General features: G+C 37.7%; 1 protein-coding gene across 1 annotated transcript in view; it reads right to left on the bottom strand.

The window, feature by feature from the left end:
* GPC6 (glypican 6) overlaps positions 1-22757 on the bottom strand; it is a 1070003-nt gene that overhangs the window by 312652 nt on the left and 734594 nt on the right. The window contains exon 4 of the mRNA XM_059902833.1: positions 20802-20967. Within this exon, the coding sequence (XP_059758816.1) occupies positions 20802-20967 (166 nt within the window). The remainder of the gene's footprint in view (positions 1-20801; positions 20968-22757) is intronic.

The following is a 22757-nucleotide window of genomic DNA, read 5'->3' as shown; positions in this document are numbered from 1 at the left end:
TAATAGAAAGGGGAGTGTCCCTAAATTAATCAAATAAAGAGATTAGGGAGGTTCATAATATATATTGGTCCAAAACTCCAGAAATAGCTGTGGGAAAGGGGAAACAAATAAAGGGGAAAGAACTCGTCCTCAGGGTCATCACAGATGACTGATGATCACATACTTGGAGACGGAAGGGACCAAAACAGTCCTCCAGCCCAGCTCTTCCTTTTAACTGATGAGGAAGCCAAAAAGAAGTGTGCCTTGGCTGAGTCAGATGCCTGGCCGGTGCTGGTGCTGTGGTCAGAAAGAAGCCAGTGTACCTAACTTCAACCTCAACCTCCCCTCTCACGATTATGGGCAGGATCTTCAACTAGAAGCTCATCAATAGATTTTAGAGCATCCAGGGACACTCTGATGTATCCTCAAAATTCTATGTCTGTGTAGTCATATTTATTTTTCTAGGGAGAGCGTGCCTGCCTTCCAACAACTTCTGAAAGGGATCCATGATTCAAAACTAGTTAAACCCACTGGGTTAGGTTTATTGAAGAATAAGTCAAGTTCCAGGCTCTTAAAAATGCATTTGAAGATGTCGACAATTTTTGCTAAGAATCCAAGTGACAACTGTTTTTTCCTAAAAGTACACACATTCATTTGGTTTACGTATACTCAGATCCATGACAAATCTCTCTTCAAACCACAGACTATTATTTTCAAATGGTCCCAAAAGCCTTAGGTAGGAATTAGGTCAGACGACCTAATAAATAGGTAAAATATCAAATTGCATTTTACTCGGTTAAAATTTAAATTAAAAAAATTTGCCATTCTTAGAATGAATTACTCTAATCTTTTGCTGAGCAGGATTTTTAGCCCGTTCTATTCTAGATGATTGTCTCTTTCGTTTTTCCCCCCTTTCTTTGCTAGTAACTGGAGTTTGCAATATTACTCTTGTCACTCCCACTAATGTAGAACTGCAGCTAATACACTGAAAGCGCATAACTGCTTCACCCAGTTTTTAATTAAAAGAGCCTTATGTGAGTTAAACCGGCCCGTCCTCATGATTTTACCAGGGCTGATTCTCGGTCTCTGTCTTCACGCAGGGGCTGCTTTCTCAGGCACCAGGTGGGAGAGAACAGTCTAAAGACTGACTTCTGCCCATGTCAGATGGTAATATACAAACATATGAGAAGCTTGAAGCTGGCCTATGACTTGAGTCATACAAAGCTTCTGAGATATACTGTGACTTTTATTTTGCACTCATTTAAAAAATTTGTTTAGGGCTTCCCTGGTGGCGCAGTGGTTGAGGGTCTGCCTGCCAATGCAGGGAACACGGGTTCGAGCCCTGGTCTGGGAAGATCCCACATGCCGCGGAGCAACTAGGCCCGTGAGCCACAACTACTGAGCCTGCGCGTCTGGAGCCTGTGCTCCACAACAAGAGAGGCCGCGATAGTGAGAAGCCCGCGCACCGCGATGAAGAGTGGCCCCCGCTTGCCACAACTAGAGAAAGCCCTCGCACAGAAACGAAGACCCAACACAGCCATAAATAAATTAATTAATTAATTAAAAAAAATTTGTTTAGTACATTTGGAATGTGAATTTTGTAGGCTGTGTGTATCTGCATATGGACGTGGTGTGTGTGTGTGTGTGTGTGTGTGTGTCTGTGTCTGTGTCTGTGTGGAAAATAAAAGATGAATTGGGATTTCAAACTCAGATCACTCCACAGCTCTCTATAATCGAGTGCACAAGAAGTGTTTGCTTTAAAGCCAAAATCACTCCCCCGTGATTACACTGACAGATTAACATAAGAAATTCAGTGAATTTCCCACGTTTCCTCACCCACACGGTGAACACATTCTTCTAAAGTACAAAGGAATGATGACATAGTTGGCTTTGTGAGCCACGTGGATTAGATGTACTCTTCTGAATTCTTTTTCCTATGGGCAGGTTTGAAGGTGGGTAAGCTTCCAAAGAGAAGGAAAGGCAGATCAAGGCTCTGGGGAGGCTGCTGGCTGGCTGCCAAGGGGCATCAAGAGGCGGGATGATTTGGTTTAGTCCGTATCAAGGTGTGGTGCAGTCAGCACTGCACTTGTGCCCTATTAGAATCCCCACACCAGATAGAGTGAATTAGAAATTCTGAGAGTGGCACCCAGTGCTCTATGGTTTAATAAGCCCTCCAGATGGTATCAGGGCTCCCTAAGCCTTGAGATCCAGTGACCTAAATGAAATTACCACTGGCTCAGGTTCACCCCTCAGGTTTGCTGGCACAGAGGTTGGGCTTTATGGCACACCCAGTGGCAACTGGGCATCCTTGGTGAGACTGGTCCGAACTATAACCACATGTATAAACCAAAATGCCAATTTTAAAATTAATACTGGCAGTGGAGGTATTCCTCTCCAGAGCTAGTAAGTCTCACCTCCTCTGTTGAGAGTCCCCACTGTTTTGATCAACTGAACAACTCATATCAGGACTCAGAATGCCATCTGGTGAGCAAAGAGTTAGAAAAAAAACTAAGAAATATGCCTTATAGGACTTTTCATCCTTATTATTATTAGTAGGATGTTCCCATCCCTCTAATTTAGCATCTACTCTGCCCAGATTTGCTTTCCTGAACTCTGTTTTTAAAACCTCACTATTTCTGCTAATACTTTTTCCTATAAATGTATTTTAATAATTAAGCTAGGTAGTTTTTCTAAATATAAGTACCTAAATCTCTGACACAAGGAAATATTATTCTGTGTTGATTTATTAGTACAACACCTAGAAAGCTACTTTTTTCCCCCTTTTCTCCTAGTCATTATGGAAAAAGCATGTCTCAATGTTCCCCCAAGTATTAACTACACAGAAAATGGGCTCATAAAGTCCAGGAGTCAAATACAGATAGAGTGAGCATATCATTTATTGCCTAAACTAGAACAATTTTGAAAGTGGAAAGGGGATATTTATAACTATGCCAGGTCAACAGGGACTGTCCTGGGCTAATTGGATATGTGGTCAGATTTAAACAAGGATCCTGGTTCAGTGTAGCCTCTATTTCTTTCTCAGAGTCTCTTGTGAGTTTGCTGGGTGACAGCCAAAAGGATGCGGTAGACATTTTAAAACAATATTTCAACAACTATTCAATAATTCTTCTTATTATGTAGCATGTGACATCTATAGTCCCTATGACATTTCAAAAGTAGTGCTAACTTTCTAATCCAAGAAATCAGCTCTAGTTATTTATTAAAATTACCCGTGGAGCTTTTAAAAAATGCCAGTGACCCTGCAGAATTCCGATTCAAGAACCAGTGGTTGAAAAACACTCAGCACGTATCCCCTTGAAAGTAGTTCCAGAGTTTAACTCTACAGACTGGCAAAAACGTTTAGCTTCTGCACAATTTCCCCTGCTTCTCTGCAGAAGATGCAGTCATTCTGTCAATTACCCACGACAGTCATTCTCTTCAAAAATGAAGTAACTGATTTTTAAGTTCCCCTACAACCTTTTGTGACATGCTTATTTGGTAGAAGCTGAGCACTGAGAAAAATGGGAGATGATGTGACAGCTGCCTAAGGAGGATGTATTTGTAAGATGCCACCTAAGTGAGTACTGAGCCCTGTGAACAGTAGCACCACGGTGGTGCGTGTGAGAAAGCGCGGTGCAGAAGGAGAACTTTCCTAAGGGATCCCCTGAGACCCCAAAGAGCCAGAGACTCCTGAGGGCAGAGCTTTGATGGAGAACCATTAAGAAGATGGCTCCTCACCTTAGCTTTGGTGACATTAAGACCCAAATAATTAATGGCCTGACTCAGATAAGCCTCCAAAAAGCTTAAAATTGGATGTGGAAGAGGATGACGGGGGAAAAATGAAACAAATGAAAAAGAAGCACCCTATACAAATCAGTACTACTTAAGTGTTAAACTCTGTGGAGCAGACACGGAGGGACACCGCCATTGACAGGGTTTAGGACAGGGGAAACCGAGAGAAGTTTTAAAGGAGGGGCGTGGATTTGATATATTTTAAGCACAGTTAATTGTCTCCCAGTCTTGCAGCACAAATTTGAATCTCCATGGCATAAATACATCAACTCCACAGCGTAGCACATGAGATGGTTCCTAACCTGGGCCCAGACAATTTTTCAATAATTATACCTGTAGGCATTTTCTCCCTTTCCCCTCACCTGCCAACCCACCTATGCACTCTGTGGTTTAGTTAGACCATTTTTAAAAACAAGTCATGCACTTCTGTTGCACCATTTCTTTGCCCTTGCTGCACCCTCTGCTTGTAATGCACAAGCTGGCCTGAGTGCCTGGTCAATTTCCTTTTATATTTCAATACCCAGTTCAAATATCACCTCCCTTGAAAAGCCTGCTTTGCCTTCATCTAGGTAACATTAATCACTCCCACTTGTTTTGCCCTAGCATTTTCAACAGATGTAGCTGGATTTTAGCAGGATTAACGTGATGCTGTAGTTAACTATTTATGTGTCTCTCTCCCCTAGACTGAGAGCTTGGTGTACAGGTGTCGTGCCTTATTCATGTTTTTATTCCTATTGCCTTGCTTGATAGAACTCCACTCTAGATATTTATCAAATATTGTTGAATCAAAAAATGTTTTATATAATTCATGGTGTTTAGAACTTCTTTTATGAGAAATATAAACTTTAAAGAATTTCTAAAATTCATTAAAAGTTGTTCCTATAGCTTATATCACTTTCAGCCCAAAATTCTGTGTGCTGAAACTACAGGATGAGGCAAAAATCTCCTTGAACCTATGTTGACTGTGACACAGAATGCACGAGATTGTTCTTCTTTTTTAAAAAAGAACAATTATATGCTCTAAAGAAGAGCCCTTTAATTTCATATAATCATTATGCATTCTTTAGTTAAGAATAACTTCTTATATTTTCATTTAAGTATGCCTTAATATACGTCTTGAGAATATCCAGTAATATGGAATTTGTAAATAAATATTTACTTTTTTTTAAACTTTATTCTATAAATTTATTTATTTATTTATGGCTGTCTTGGGTCTCCGTTGCTGCGCGCAGGCTTTCTCTAGTTGCGGTGAGCAGGGGCTACTCTTCGTTGCAGTGCACGGGTTTCTCATTGCAGTGGCTTCTCTAGTACTTGGGCTCCTAATTAGACTTTTATGATTATTAATACTCTTTAAATAGATTAATAATAAAATAATTCAGAATTATATTTTCTCTCATATCACTACAGATTTTAAGTTCCTTTCTCACCTTTAAACTTGTTTTAAGAAGTACAATCCTTAAACTTCTCAGGGGTGGCAATTCGTAGTTCCTATTTATCGCCAAGTTGCATTACATTACATATTTTACACACATTACTTTTATCCTGACATCCAAGAAAGGAAGGCACCTCATAACTAATAAGACCAAGATTCAGAAATCTTAAGCAACTTGCCCAAGGGGATGTAGAGCAGGTTTATTTAAAATTTAACCTTATTGAAAACCAGACATAAATGGCATATGGACAGAGAAACACAGGGAAAGAACATAAATAAAAGAGAAATCCAGAAAAGTGAAAAATGAGATGACTCCACGGATAAGATGTAATAATAAAACTTTCATGTTACATGAAATAAAGGTGGGCTGCTCTGAATGTCGATGGGTCAAGGCAATGAGGGGAAAAATGATTGTTTATGATAATTACATTTTCCATTAGATGAAATCAAACTAGCTGTTTGGGAACTAGATTTTCCTGACTGTTCTAAGTCCATTAAAGGGTACCCTGCATGATACAGTGGGATGCTTTCTCCAGGGCATCTCCATAATTAGCTCAGTTGTGAGCTCAACCCGGACGGTTCTTATAAGAACTTCACTGCAGACTGCTGGTCAGACTGAGTATAGTGTCATAGAAGTAATTGTACAAGCATTCAAAGTGATATGGCCCACCAGGTTTCAGTCTTATAATTCAGAAGAACATCTTATCTAAGCTGAAAGGTTAAGGGACCTGTGTGCAACATTTTATAAATGTTATTTTTTGATCAAAACCCAAAATAAAAAGTGAGTTCATAGTTATCGCTGTGGATGGGATGTGGAGACCAGTTATTATTCTAGGTCTGTGATTGACAGCAGACCTATTTTCTCTGGCACTCCTCTGGGTGGGCTGCATCGCCTACCCGTTAAAAATGTGGGCTTTGCTTCTGACAAATCTGGCCTGGCACCTTGGCTCCACCACTTCAGGGAAGTGTGACCTGGAGCTCTCTGAGGCTCACTTTCCTGCTCTGTAAAATGGGGACAATAATTTCACCTGTCTCTTAGGACTGTTTTGATGATTAAATAAAATAATGCAGAAGAACTTGCTGTTGTTAATATAGGTAGTTCATGTCATTGACATCCTCTTCTGAAGCGTACAGGCCCCTTGGGAGGTTTTGCTTGAGCAGATGTGAACATGGCATTGGCAGAGGACATACCTCAGGGTAGTGCTATTTTCTTGGAAAACCACCTGGTTTTAGCACAAGAACCTGTGAATGCTGGAGGCCACAGATTTCTAAACAACTAACAAGTGGCTGAGTTGGGGCTTTACTTTAGGTCTTTCTAGAACCAGATTTCGTAATCTTTTCCTCTATCATGCTCCCCACCTCTTTTGAATATTTTCACCATTTTCCACAATGAATCATCCCTAAATGGGCTTTAACTAATTATAAATTTAGAAAGAATTCTGCAAAGTTTGGTTTTTTTTTTTGGCTTAATTTTAACCCAGTTATCACAAAATGAAAGTTTTTTTAGGTGTCTCATATCTACCAGATAGACAAGAGGAAGAATGATGTCTGCAAACATTTGATTGTCATAGCACCTATTTGATTTGTTTTTAATTAAAAAAAAAAACCCTTATGGTTTTAGTTTTAAGAAACTAAATTATACAAATGTTAGCAAAACATTTACATTTGGTATGTGCATTTAACCAGCAATTTCCCAGCTCCCAAAATATTTATTTTCAATATCCTGCTCGTTTATGGCCTATCCACTCTATTTGAAATCTGTTCAATTTACACAGCCAGTAAATTACTTTTCCATAATTGCAGTAATTACAGTACTCTTCATATGCTCCTACTTATTTCTCAGAAATCTACTACAGGAAAACATTTGTGATGAAGTCCAGGTACATTATGAGAGTTTAGGAAACAATAAAAATGTTTCCCCAACGTTAAAAAATATTATTTGAGACTAAATCTGCTCAATAACTGTTAGTCCTCATTGAAAGTATCAAGATCATAAAAGACAAGGAAAGTTGAGAAGCTGTCACACATTGGGAGAGAACGAGAAGAGAAGACATCTAAATGCATGTGGGACCCTGAATTAGATCCTGAAACACGAAAAAGGTAAACTAGTAGAATTAGAATGAGATCTGTAGTTTAGTTAATAATAGTGTATCGATGTTAATTTCCTGGTTTTGACTGTTGTACTATATGGTTATGTATGTATGTTGTTAACATTAGGATAAAATGAATAAGGGGTATATGTGAACTATACTATTTTTGTAACTTTTCTGTAAGTCAAAAATTATTTCAAAATAAATGTTAAAAAATCATTTGATTTCAAGCAGATCAACATTGGAGAATAACCATTTGTAAAGCCATTTCTTTATCATAGTCTCTAGCATACAAAACCCACTTGTCAAGCTTAATGCATATACACATATTAAACCCCTGGTATGTAAGATCCTCTAATTTGGAATTTTATTCATTCAACTAAAGGCTTAGCTAAAAGTTTCTCTTTAAATGATCAACAAAAAGAGTTTGTATGTTCAGGAGAATGTTAAGATACTTAAATGAAATAAAGAAACACTCTGAGCAAAAATGACACGCTAAGTATGGCTCATTTCTTAAAGTATAAAAATATCAGATATAATATTACCTGACAGCCAATAAGTAGTCAATAAAAAGTCAAGCCTAAATCTTAAATAAGTTCCCGAATGCCTTCTAGAAGGCGATAATATAATGCTGATGTCCTTCTTTTCTCAATTAGTATAGATTACCACAACATTCCTGTGTAAATGGACACAGTTAACCAGGAAGGATCACAGGCACGTTCCTAAACCACCATAGCACCGCTCATGTTTCTCTGCCAGACTAAGAAGTTTCAGATAAAAGAATTTGATTTTTATCTTATAATCAATTCGTCAAATGAGCCTGAAACTTTATGACTTTGCATTTCCAAGCTGTTAATTTCTGCATCTTAAAAGATGCCCGGATGTAGCTTTAAATTCAACTTTTCTTGTCTTACACGTTGAAGGTTAATTTAACAAGCTTGTGATGAACACTAGCAATTCAATGCCCAGTGATCACCGATGAAATGTATAGGAATCGATGGATGGCACAGCAGAATTAAAGTGATTTTTAAAAAATACCCGAGGCACTCAGGAGAAGTGGAATTTAATATCTACCAATTCCACATGGAAATTAAATGTATCCTGAAATCAGCTTCTCCAAATCAAATTCAAAGAAAAACATAATAACTATTCAACACAATTCATCGTCAGGTTTGTTGTTATTTTTTTTAATGTTGTATGGCCACTATTAAACTATTTGAAATGTTGACCTCAAAACCCAGGATTCCTATGTGGGTTAAGAAAAATAAATGGAAATCCTCCCAAAGAGACTGGAAGCCTGGATGCAGCCATGGGCTCAACCTTTGATCAGAGCCACATGCTGCAACATCCAATTATTGTTCTCAGACGCGACCTTTACTCTCACTTTATCCTGGTGGCTTTCCAAAGAGGGACAGGTGGTTTTAGGGCATTTTCTTGGGTTACAAATCGAATAATATTTCATGGTTTTCACCTTTAATGGGCTAAGCAGAATGCATTTGACAAAAGTCATTATAGAGGTTTGGAGAAATAATTTATACTCTAGGGCATTCTTAAATCAGTAACTTGGCAATATGAGATTCAAAAAAAAAATCTCACTGCTCCTTCCAATGTTGCATTGCAAAAGCTGCATTGTGTGTGTGTGTCTTGCTCCTAGGGGGGACTCCATGTTCACAAACTAAGGAATAGATTACATTGGTCCTTACAAGTTGAGTTTTCATTGGTGACAGCTGTGCCATATGGTAGGCAATGAAGTAAGGGGCTGCTTTCTAATACATGGCATTCTTGCCAGCGAAGGAAATGAATGCCCTAGAGGCAAGTTTTTGTTTTTACAAAATTAACAAATTCCATGCCTCAATATGAAATTCAGAACTTGGCATTGGCCAGAAAGGAACAAAGTAACCCTAGATTTCATGCATTGAGGATGGCAAAAGTCAAAGCCAATAGAAAATACTTTCCTCTTGGATTGACTGTAATGATAAAATCTCAATATATATGATAAATATGACCATCAAGGGGTTCCTGAATCGTGAGAAAATATATCTTGGGGAGCAATCGAGGCATGTTTCCATTGACTGATCCCACTAAGCATTCTCATATTTACACAGTTGACATTCTAACTACACTTGATTAAAGAGGTTGGGGAGTACAGATAAAGGCTCATTCTGAGAATTCATATTGGTGAGCAGGCTGTTAAATGTTTAACATTTAGGGGTAAAGATAGTATAATTTCACAGGGGGAGAACATGCAGGCACCTGTGTGGTACCCACAAGAGGGGATTCAGGACACAATCTGACACAGTTGGTTAGGGAAGTTGGCTACAGAATCATTTGGAGTGGAAACCCTCCAATGGTTCTTGGCATCCCTGTCTCCTGTTCTAGGAACATAAAACACTACTATTTTCAGCATCCAATTGGACGTTCCTATTTTGGGGACCACTGTTTCTCAAGTCCAACAAGCACTAAATAGATGGAAGAAATCCATGTCTGCCATATCTTGAGCTAGCTTTCCTATTGGCTGACAGCACCATCCTTCTTTCACATGTTTATCTTAGATCTGATGTGTTTCTTTCTTTACCCTCTACATTTAGTTGCCTATATTTAGACATGAAGTCCTATAAATTTTTACTTTCACCTCTATCATTAGTGCTGTCTTCTTTTCTCCTTCCATGCCACGCTTAGGTGACAGTCTCACTACCAGTGGTCTTATCCATCCTTTATTTGGATGCCAGATTATTGCTTAGATCCTGCCATTCCTTGTATAAAAATGCCCTGTGACTTGTCGTTGCCTACAAGACAAAAGAAAGTCAAGTATTTGGCCTGAATTTCAAAGCTTCAACAATCCAGTCCTGACCAATCCTACCTTCCAGTACACACCAGCAAGCATGTCTATTTCAGCTCGCCTGGTTTCCTCACAAGCACTTAAGCACATCATGCTTATTCTTACCTTTGCACCACTGTTTTTCCATCTTAGTGTCACCAAGTACTTATTCACCTGAGCAAGAGCAAGGCCCCTCTCTACTGGGATGGATTCTGCCTCGTGGCAGCTAAGGCAAACCCAGAAACAGGCATAAGAAGAAGCTTTCGTGATGAGGTGCACTTTCTCTAATCTTGTCCCTTCAATTCTTCCTGATTAACTATCCTCTTATCATTTTTCCTTTGGTTTTCAGCCTGCCCTTGTTACCTCTTTTGTATGAATGATTCTAGTACCCTGATCTTCCACTGTCTCCTTGCCTACTCTGTTGCTTTCTGTTCCCTACTTTCTATTTTCTGCTCATACCTTCATAAGTTATTCACCTGAACAGAAACCCACATGGCTTCTCCTTCAGTGCTACCTTTGTGGACATGTCTTATCCTTCAGATGTATGTATATACATTATACAGTTTAATCCTCACAAAGCTAAGAGGTGGGTTCTATTATCTCCAGTTTATTGATAAGAAAACACCTGAGATTTATGAAGGTTAAATAATGTTCCCCAAGTCACACACAATAATATATGGTGGAGTCAGGATTCAAACTCATGCAGTGATTCAAGGATTATTGCTTGCGACTATGTGGTCTTCACTTAACCAAACTCCCACTTTGAAAGCACACTTTTCATCTCTTTGGAAAATTATAATTTCTCAGGATTGGGTAGTACAGTTTTTGTTTCTTTTGTGTCCACCATATGCCCAGTCTTGATCTAAGCACAAAAAAGGCATCTAATAAACACCTTTTTGAAGAGAACTGGACATATTCAGATGCTGAGCCACGTGATGGAAATTATAGGTGTTTTAATGGTCTAAACCTGCACTGTCCAATAGAGTAAGCACTAACCACTTAGAGCGATTCAAATAAATTAAAATAATGAAACGAGAAATTTAGTTCCTCAGACATATTAGTCACATTTTAAGTGCTCAAAAGCTACATGTGACTAAATTTAAATTAATCAAAATAAAATAAAATAAAAATTCAGTTGATCAGTCTCATTAGACATATTTAAAGTACTCAATAGCTACATGTGCTAGTGGTCCTATGCTGGACAGCTCAGACCTAGACTATTTCCATTGATGCAAAAAATTCTATTGGACAGTGCCGGCAAGAGTAAATACTCAATTTCTCCCAATATACCCATCAATCCATATAGCCAGAGACTAAGAGTTACTTCCTAAACATTTAGTAAAACCTGGGCTCTGAAGCCAAATCCTGGCATTGCATGTTGTATGACCTTGGACAGGTCACTTATCTGTACAATGGAAACCATAATATTGACCACTTAATAGGGTTGCCGTGAGGATGAAAAGTGTAAAAAGATTACAATATTGCCTGATAGAAAGTAAATGTCCAATACATGTTAGCTATTGTTGTACGCATGTCATGTTCTCCAAATGGAACCCAGAACCAACCAAAAAGGGGAATAAGGTTTCTTACAACTCTCTCATAGTTTTAGAATTTGGATACTATAACTGCAGGTAAATAGCAAGACACACTTGAACATTCATTCTCTCATGGACAACCTTGAGGAGTATAGATTTGGATCTTCAACCAATAAATGGTAGTATTAGGCATATATTAAATCAGGTCACCATGAACTTGCCAAATATTTTATATTCAGACACAGCAATTCAACAGAAAATACTACAAGGCTGATGAATGAAGGGATGTATGTATATATATTTCACTTTGTGGAGTTACCTTCTAGAAGTCAGCTCCTAGCATGATCCACACCTTCAAAGTGCACTGTGTATTGGTATTTGTAGAATTATTCCTGCCTAACACTCTTAGGACTATCGGTGATTTCGGTTTTCCCATCTGGTTGGGTGTTACACATAGATTTTGGACTACGGAATACATTGCTATGACTATGTTAACACAAAAGAATTTGGAGCACTAAACTATGTTAAAGATAAAGAACTAATCTAAAAAAAGTCTAAGACGTTGAATTTAGAAAATCAGGAGACCAATCCGTAAGTAATAAGATCAAGGGCTCCAAACTGCCCTCACCAGCTGATTGTCATGGATTCTGAGAATATTCTCCTTCTTGAAGTCAACAAACTCTTTTACATAAGAATGGTTCTGCTTCCTCTGGGAGACCTGACTTTTTCAAGCTGGTATGAAGCTATGGGAGATAGATGTAGGGCCTAGGTAAGACAGGAGTCACTTTCTGATTCAGTCAATCTCAAAACCACATCAGCTCTGGCAACCGAAGAGTACTTCCAAAACTCTCTCACATCTACTAGCTTATTTATTCCATCTGATATGATTTTTAGGCCTCTCATTAAATCAGTTAATTTCCTGAGCATTGAGATTTTAGTGATGAATACTGACCTTTTTTTTTTTTTTTGACATTTAATTATCAGTGTTATCTTTCTAGAAGATCCTTGCACCTTAAAGAATAAAAATGTGATACTTATAGATATATCTCTTCTTGGGGTAATGTCATATATTCAATGACTTATTTTGCATTTCTCTTTCTAATTTTCACTTCTTCAGAGGTTATAGTAAAGGAAATTCTTAATGTAGCAAATTATTTAAATCCATGCAAAGAAAAAAATCGAGGACATATCTTTTTTTTATGTGGGATTTATATATAAGCTGTTATTTGAAGGACAAGGCATATTTCATGCTCTATTTTAATTTAAATTCTCTCCTGGCTATCTTCCCAAACATCTGTAGACACAATATTTTTAAGTGACTTACAAGTTCACAGTTTTCACAGACCGTGAAGGTTCTCAAAAGTTTAAATTACTCCCAAGGACATTTATACCCATTTCCCTTTTAGAGTAACCAATGAAAACCTGTTTTTAACCATCAGAATAATTCACAGGCCTGTCTCTTCTAATCTGGCTTCTCCCCTGGTTCCTTGGAGGTTGCTCATAATAAACAATCCACAAAGAAAAGAAGATGAAAAGAATAAGATTCAAAAAGACTTTTTTATAAGTGTTAAAGAAACAGCCTGAGGAAAATCAAAACTAATTTCAAAAGTGACTCAAACATTAAGACATGATCAGCCGTTCTACTCTTGAGATAATCATGAATTAAAGGAACTTTTAGAGCAATTGGAGGATCTATTGATACTTCTATCTAATATACTTCTATTTAAGATTTAATTATATCTATGTTAATGTAAATGTTATGTTTTTGAGAAATGAAGTCCAAGTACCCTCATTTAACACTACTGTTATTAAGATGTTTTAATAAAGTACAGCAACATTATACTAGGATTTATTATTTGGGTTAAAATAAAGATTTTCATCTTAGCTACTAATCAGGACTTTTAGAGTGATCTAAATACTTCAGGAGGTAACTTCCCCCATCCCTTTATTCTATTAAATAGGTCACCACATGAAGGACTTTTAGGTTGCAGTGGCCTTGGGACTTGTTATAAGTTTGCTATTTGTAAACAGTCATGTGTTTTTTTAGTGTTTTCTTTAACAATCCACCAACTTCACCCTATTTATATTTCTTATTTTCTAGTTTCTACAGCACAACGCTTTCTTCTACCTCATGTTTCTCTTATCTCCTGAAATCAGAATTGCTAAGCATGTCACCAGGCTAATGGTAGTGTTTGATTTTTGCCTGGGTTTCTGGGATCTATTTAACTTGGAATCTGTTGAATTCCATTCTAAAGAATCATCAAATATTTTCTCTTGGCATGCCAAAAGCCAGACATCTTGTGTTATAGCTTGAACTTGAAAACATGACGGTGAAAACTATCATGTTACTAAAATCAGATGTTGATTATTAAACACAAGTACTTTTTGATATAATTATCAAATTAAACCATTTATCTATAGGAAACCCTGAAATTGAAGTGTAAATTAAAAGCAAAAGGTAAAATCCCCAATACAAAGGCAACTCTCTAGCCACTTTGAATAATTCTGATATGCTCTGCTTTCTCCTGGTAAACGAAATCCTTCTGTGGCTGGTTCTCATAGAAATTGGAGAGCATGATAAGGCAGGAGAGGTATTTCAGTGAAATTCCCATTATAAATGGAACATTTTATATCCTAAAGAATTTTATGCTTGCAAAAATAGGTATGCCATGTTACAGACCATTGGTTGGTGTCATATTATATTGCGCCATGGATTCCAACTTGAAACTCTAATTTAGAATATCATTTATAGTCATCAGTAAGTAGAAAATGGAATAACTATAATTATAAATTGTATAGAAGTTGAGTATGTGGGAATTGGAAGAGATGGATGAACAGGAGTTGGCAGGGATCAAGGAAACACATACTGCATACCTTAGAAGGACTGCTTGTCTATTACACCAAGTAATTTTAGGTTTGATGTGCTTTGCCTGCTTTGATCCATGGGAAAATCTGCTTGATTCAGAATGGAAATTCAAGTCCCATGAATCCCTTGAGTTGCTGATCAGTATTAGTAAGTGTTCAGAGGTCAGGAAATGCCTCCCTCTGTGTTTGCTGAATTGCCCCATACATTATACCACCCTTAAGACATTAACCCTATTGTGCCACAGAGAAATATTTTCACGTATGCAGGGTTCAGAAGTAAACCACTTTCTAAACGTAGGAAATTGATAACAAATGCTGCTCGTGAAAGGCTGCTGGGTACGAGCCAACTGTTTTCTTTCTTTTTTATTTTTCTCAGTGAGTAGTTAGCACTGCTTATGCATTCTGCCAGCATTACAGAGAGAACACAGCATATGATAAATGTCCATGAGAAATGAGGAATATTGAATCAATGACTATAAAAGGAAGGCAGAGGTTTGAGAGGGGTTAGATTTCAACTGATAGAAAATAAAGTGTTTCTGTTTTCTTTTTTTTAAATCTTTCTTGGTGCTTCTAGGAATGCACAAGGGCAAAAGTAAGTTCTATAGCTAACAGTGAGATCAGAGTCTACCATAATTGCTTTGGCTATTGTTCCTCAATTTAAGAGTTAAGTTTCTGGCCTGTATTATTGAATAGGCTCTTGTCTTCTATATACAAAGTAGAGATGAAGGAGCCTTGAGAGCTTGTTGCTAGCTACAGTTCTTGAAATAATTTTCTATGTTTAGGGTCTAGAGGTTTTTGAAACATGGCATTTCAGGATATATCAGCCACAGTCATATCACATTTACTATGGAATTCTTTATAACTAAAACATGTATCAGATTTATAGGATTTCATGCTTAAGAAAGTCTTTGAAAGAGGAGTACCTTATACAAATGCTTGAACTAGCTCCTTGTGTTTATTTTATATCCTTCTGAAATGCAACATCTCACAGTCCTGCACATTTTATAAAGAGGGAACCCAAGTTTATTTATAAGAAACGATACACGTTTATCTAGCAACATTTCCCCCGGATAAAAAGTTGTGAATACACTAAATACCTTGAGGATAAAACAACTCTTACAGGTCCTAAGAAAGTCATCCGTGCCCCCAAATAGCCATTTATAATATGACACTAGTCCTTTGACTGACCTAACACAGCTTCCTTGCGGCTGGCTCTAATTTACAACTTGATAGCAGCTGTCACAATGAAAGAACCAGGCTCATTATCTGATTTGTTTCTGCCATCCCTGCACTCATAGAGTCCATTAACAACAGGGACATGCACTTTTTAAATGACTGAATTAGTCATACTTCCATTAAAAGAGTAGACTTACAAAGTAAAACAGAACAGCCTCTTACTGCATTCCTGTCCATTCCTCTGCCTACTTGCTTTCATTTATTCCATTCAAAGAACATATATTGAGCTCTGTTCTCAGCAGGCAGGGCCTTATCTTCTCTACTCCAATGCTTACACCAGAGCAAGATCCATGCTAGACACTCAGCAAACATGTGCTGTATTTATGAATAAACGAGAGGATGAATGAACAGTACCCACTGCATTGTCTCTTGGCCTGGCACAGATGTGGTACCTACATTGGGTTTTCTGTTTGTGTTCTCATGCCAGTTTTGTCTTGAGACTTTAGTAATTGGTTGGTTTGAAAGGAGGAAGAAAGCCCAGAAAGTTTGATATCACTGGTTTGTCTGATCTACGAGTGCCCAAGGCCTAAAGGCTTAAATTAAAAATACAAGCTGCTCTTCTGTCTCTCCCTCATTAGAGGGTACCAATAGACCAGGGAACTCAACCTTTTCTGGACAAAAATGGACACACATTTCCCAAATCTTATCATTTCAAGTCAGTTGCAGTGGTGGTGGTGAGAGTTGATCATAAAACGTGTCAAAAATAAACCAAGTATTTAAGAACAACTGATAGATCGCGCTAGACCTATTGAAACTGTCATGGGGACTTGCTAATACTTGGGGCCTATAATGTCACAATTATATATATTATGGCTGCTCAACATCAACTATGTTTGACAATGATAATTCAGCACTTATTCAATAGAATAAGTATTTTGTTCTATACTTAGCAAGGTAGGGCTTCCCTGACCCCCCGGATGAGGTTAAGTTCCCCTGCTGAGGAGACACTTAGCATCCTGTGCTTCTATTTTCATAACACTTTATCACAGTTGATTATAATTAATTTAACTACATCAAATTCCCTAAGGGCAAAAAAATGTATGTGTCTAGCTTACTCAATATAATGAGTTGAATTAGTATGTTAAGAGTATAAGCGTCTCACTAACTGGGATAACCTAAAAACTTAAGCGCCCATGTTGGGAAAAAACACGTTAAAGTCTCACTTTTACATGGAACTATAGAGATCATTTTGCCTTTTACTTACAGTAATAAGTATCCTACAGCATTTCAGTAATAAAATATATTACAGAACAACACAGAATACATCTTTAGTCTCACCAACATTTGCTTCCTCATACCCAAAAACCATTTTTTTTTTTCTTTCTAATTCGCAGTCCATTCTATTCTCTAGTCATAGAAGGTACCAGATGTTTGGAGGAGGCTTTCCCACATATCCTAGATTTTTAAGTAGAAGCAAGATTTATTATAGCCATATAAATGTAACTTCAGCCTTAACTTTTGTGCTCACAAGCTAGATGTAATCTGCAACGTGGTCCCTTGTCCAATGGAACAATTCTTATCTGTGGAATGCTGGTATCAATGCCAAACACTCAAAAGAACCACAGGACATGACCGAAACGACTGCATTCTGCCCACAAACCGTTTTCCCTCTAGGAAATTTTAATTTAGGTAAACACTTTTCAAGAAAACCCTTCTGCATTTAGGCAACATTCAAAAGCCAGGCTGGAATAAGCTGAGTGTGAATATACAGCAACACCTGGGGTAAGTGCCTGAAAGAGACTGTCAATGCCTCAAATCACATTTTTCTCCAACCGCGTAGTTTCAGAGAGAGAACCTGCTAAAAGCCACTCTCGCGACCCTTCTGCCCCTGCGAGTTCAGGGGTTTGGATCCAGCAAGTGGGAGGTACAGGTTGAAGCCGAGCTGGGCTTTGTACTGGGGAATCCCACACGCTCCTAGGCAGTCGGGGAAAGCTCCCAACAGAGGTGAACCCAGGCTTTCAAGTACTCTACAACGGGGCTAGCAGCATCTTCAAAGCTGCCAGGAAATTAAAAAAATAAAAAGACTCTACGTAAAAAGGAAAGAGTTCTTCCTTTTTCTTACGATAGTTAATTAATAAGAATCTTTTGATCAGGGTCTCTGTGTTTTAACAGAGTTAAAGTTCCTAAAGGACTATGAAAATATATCCCAAGTAGAACTCCTGATTTGTTTTTTCGCCTAGGATTAAAAAAACCAAAAAAAGAAAAAAAAAAAAAAACTACAGGACCTCAGAACTGAATGGAATACCACCGGGGTTTTTACTTGAACACTTAAAACATTTCATTTTATCAGTGGAGTGCCTTTCTTTTGACATGATGCAGACACCAACTGAATTCTAAATCGTTACAAATCACTTTCAATTAATTCATAATTAAAGACTATAAGAATGTGCCACCAGTTCGATCTTTGTTTTTATTGATGGTTGCTTGCATGTCACTGTTAACATTTTAGATGACCATGTATTAAAAATGTATAAACTAGAACATTAACGTAGCAGATAGAGACAGCACGTGCAATTGACAGCAGTAGGAGTCAAGGGTTTGATGACAAGATGCTGGGAGCCCAAGAGTGATGGGATGCAGGTGCTAATCAGAGAGAGGGCTATTATATATAATTTTTGTTGAATTACTGATTTGCTCATTGATCTTTTGCTGATGCATTCATGAACGCTGTCATCTTGGATGTATCTGTGTAGGAAATGGACTTGGCACATTTGACTAATTCATGTAATAAATTCGTGAACTAACACTTCACATCCGGACAAGTATTAGTAAGAACATATTTTGCCCTATAAGTCTAGGTGGGTGGTCAATTCTCAATGCCATGGCAAAACCCAAAGAAAGAAAATTGGAAGAATTTTCTTAGAGATCTCTAGGACTAATAAAAAATGAGATAGGGGAGCAAGAGGTATGAAATATATTAAGATGGTAGGATTAACCACGAGGTTCCCTTCCAACATATGGTACAACATCAGGTACTTCAACATAGGCTGGGTTCAAATTTCAGTTTTTTAAATGAAATGATTTTCCAGACATTCAATTTCACATCAAACTGGCATCTAGGAAACCCAGTTGATTGAAGTATAAGGATTTGTTTCACGTCAAATACCCCGCCAGGACGGAGAAAAAAAGCCAATTAAGAAGTCACTGTTGCTCTTACAAGTTAAAAAGCCCATATTCTCATTTTTAATCATGTCCTGCTCTACTTAACAAAATCCACATGCCTACTTTCATCAATAAATTGCAAGCTGACCAAAACAGTTTAACTGTGTTATGAATTATGGCAGTTTCAACCAAACCGTATGAATAATCTTTATGATTCAAGAGTGATGAGGCTATGAGGTTTTATCTGTTTTTCTAAATAGGTAAATCTTTTTAGACTTCTTGATGAGAGTACTTTTTTGGGTAACCTTAAGTTTTTTTAAATTTATAGTTTGCACTTAATTTACAGATTTGTTTTAATTTTACCACTCTCAATGATTTATAAAGTTGTTTTAGTTTAGGCTTTACATATGCAAGTGACAATATGATTATACCAATATAATACATTTGAATTACTTTTTCCTTTTGAATTGAGTAGGCTAATGAAGGATGAGAGTATTTTTTAATTAGCCTTATTTAGGTAGCGTCTTTGCCAAAATTCATCTAAATTTATATATTAGAAGATCAAGCTTACTTTTTTAAAAAAATTCATACTCCTCTCCAAAATCTTAGCAAAGAACAAAAATCTTAGAAAAGAATCATATCATTTTGGGGTTAGAAAGGTACCTTAATGATTAACTTTTAAAATACTCCCTCATTTCTCAAATGAGGTAACCCAAGATCATACAAAAGGATTTTGTCCTCCCACTGAAGGGAGAGAGAAGAATACATCAATTTATTCTCTCTGTAATGATTTTGTTGGATGACTTCCATTTGGATCTACCCACTCTAAAATCTTTTTTCTAAAACTTCAAAACAGTTTTCTCTGGGCTTCCTAAGCATAATAGTGTGTCAGGTAATGGCTTTTGACGCCAAGGCTGAATGCGCATTTTTGCACGGTGGGCTAAGGTTTCTTTGCATTCTGATGCATCTTTTTCCTTTCCTACCCAAATCTTAGATGTCAGAAGACTTTACTCAAGCCTTCTGGTTTAGAGGTTCGCATAAACGACTTAGTCCCTCTGAGGCTGACGAGTGCCACTGTTACTGACACCGCTCTGCTTGTCACTATGCAATCCCAGTAAAAGCAATTGAAAGTACTTTTATTTGAAGGCCATTTGACAGAGGGGGAGAAAACACATTTACTCTTTCAAGGTCTGTGTATTTTCCTGGGAGAAGCCTGCCTATGAAATTTGTCCTTTTATCCTTGGATAGATATTTGGGAAATACCTTTTCGCAGTGCAGACTCATGAGTGGTTTCTGCCACTCCAGACCACAGTGGTGATTCACAGAACTTCCCTGTATCTCCCCACCTCCCTCCTTCCTCCCTTCTAAAGACAGGAAGGCTGTTTCATGCTGCTGTGCTGAAAACATTCTTCTCTAGAGACTGAGGAAGAAAATCTGCATATTTTAGCAAAAATGTTGAGTTATTTTCATCACAGATGTTTAAGGAAGGAATTGTTTACTAATATCTGTGACTATGTTGAGATACTACAAATAAGAAAGAGACAGTACTGTGGGCTTTTTCTTAAAACGAGACTCTTTTCTAACGTGTCCCTTACTCACAGGAGCTCCCAGAAATTCAACAAGATTACTTTTATCTTCATCAGAGAGATCAGCTAATTCAGTACAGCTGGCTCGTACAATCTTTAACAGGACTGCCCTTCACAATAGACCAGGAAGTCTTATTTTTCAGGTTTACAAAAAATAAAGAAAAATGCAATATAATATTTATAATTTGCTAAATGCTGTGTGTGTGTGTGTGTGTGTGTGTGTGTGTGTGTGTGCGCACGCGCCCGTGTTTGTTTTAATCCTCCTAGTCTCTACAAGTCATCACCAGTTTGGACCTGCCCATCAGGTACCACGAACACCTGCTGTTCCCACACCCCTGTCCTTGGATCCGCTGAGCCGCTCCTTACCTATAAACAGATTCCACTCGGTGTCGAGATCAGCCTGATTTGCCAGGCAGCCCTTCATGACATTGAGGCAGTAGTTGTTGCATGGTCTCACCGTGGGGAGTCCCCGACAGTAAGGGCAGTACAGCATCTTCATGAGCGCACGGATGCAGCCTGGGGTCGGGCTCACCTGGAGATTGATTGACAAGAAAAAGAAAATCAGAAACAAGAATTATGGAAGGAGACAAAAAGAAGTGACTCATTTCCTCCTTGAAAAAAAAAAAGGTGAAATGGCTCTGAAAAACCTCCAGCAGTAGGGCAGCGGGCTAAAGGAACCATCAGAATCTTAACACACTGTAGTACTTGATCTTAAAGTCAGTCAGTTCCTTGTCAATGCTTCTGTTTGGCATAGTAGTAATCATTTTTCTTGAATTGTCCTTGTCAACATTTTGATATCTATGTCATTGCAATTTAGCCCTAAAACCTAGACACTGTTTCAATGAAATAGAACATGCAATGAGATAATGCATGTGAAAGCAATTTCCAAAGTTAAAAGCCCCATAAAAATGAAGGTATTATTAAAGTTTAATGTGACACTTTTAGAAAATTTTCCAACTGGTTATTTGACCCTGTTTCTAAAGGAGGTTTGCAGAAACACTTCCTTTGTACATAACTTTTTAAAAAGGATCAATATCAACTTGTCTGGGATTTCTGAGATCCAGGCCTGCTTAGAAGCGATGGAACTGTCAAGGCACCCTCTTCAGGCATCTGAAGCTTTGCAGTTTTGGGAACTTTGGAACATGGATCCAATGTTGAATGTGAAGAGAAATGCTTGCAGTAATTCAGAGGAGCTACTAATCAACCAATAATCAAGTGCTATTTACCTTGAATACGATAAGCAGTGAATACTCCTAGGTTAATCAATTCTAAACCAATCAGGTCTTTTTTAGACTCATTGAAAATTCCAATTTGACTTTAAGAGGAAAGAATATTTAAAATGGTGTGGACCAAAACCAGAAAAATACAGAAAGCTCTTTTTCATGACTCGATATGAACATTAGTGAGGTATTTTTTTGGTTGGTTCCATATAATGTTGATCTTTAAGTTAAGCAGCTACATGTTTCTGTTCTTGTGCGCTCCATCTGAAGACAAGCCTAACTTGTATCATTTAGATCTCCTGGAGAGTTAGAGTCTTATCGGACAGACCTGGGCCCCCAGGTGACAATATATGCCCAGAACATTCAGATACTGACAAAGCATAACACCAATGTAAAGGTGGGGCAGGAAAAGGTATTTCCATATGAATGGATACTTTCCACTACCATAGTTAATCTCCAGCATTTTATCCTTTACCTAGAAACCACATTTGAGATTTCTAATGCAAGGCTTTGGTTTCTGTAACATTTTCTTAATTGCTGTATACTGTGAAAAATTAATGAACGAAACCCTCAATTAAATAGAGTTGGGAGACCAGAAGGGGGAGCTCTTAAGCCCTGCAAGGAGAGCAGAGCCCAATGGCAAGAAGAAAGACTCCTCTTCTTTCCTGGCAAGGACTCAGCCAATGAAGAGCCATGGACTCTTTATCACAGCCCTCCCAACTTTCTTTTCCCTCTAAAAAAGTGCTCTCTTTCCTTTGCTAAATTGCAATTCTCTGCTGATCCTGAATAAACCATCTTTGCTGGAGAAATATTTGGCAGTCTATTTGTTTGAGGTCAAGAATACTGAAAAAGTCCCTAGTTTATTATGTCAGGAAATGAAGCTATCTATCAATCTATCTGTCTATCAGTCTATCTGGGCACCAAAATCTCTGGCTGTCCTTTTGATGTTTTTCTTTCTTTGCATTTTCTTTCCAAAATTTTATGAAAATTTTCAAACGTACAGAAAAATTGAAAGATTTTTATAGTGAACACCCATATCTCCACTCCTAGATTCTACATTTAACGTTTTCGTACACTGATTTTTCACACATCTATCTATACT

The sequence above is a fragment of the Balaenoptera ricei genome, chromosome 18 (genome assembly GCF_028023285.1).
Source record: "Balaenoptera ricei isolate mBalRic1 chromosome 18, mBalRic1.hap2, whole genome shotgun sequence".
Classification (NCBI taxonomy): Eukaryota; Metazoa; Chordata; class Mammalia; order Artiodactyla; family Balaenopteridae; genus Balaenoptera; species Balaenoptera ricei.
Note: the sequence above shows the minus strand (reverse complement) of the source record. Positions and strands in the feature narration are given on the sequence as shown.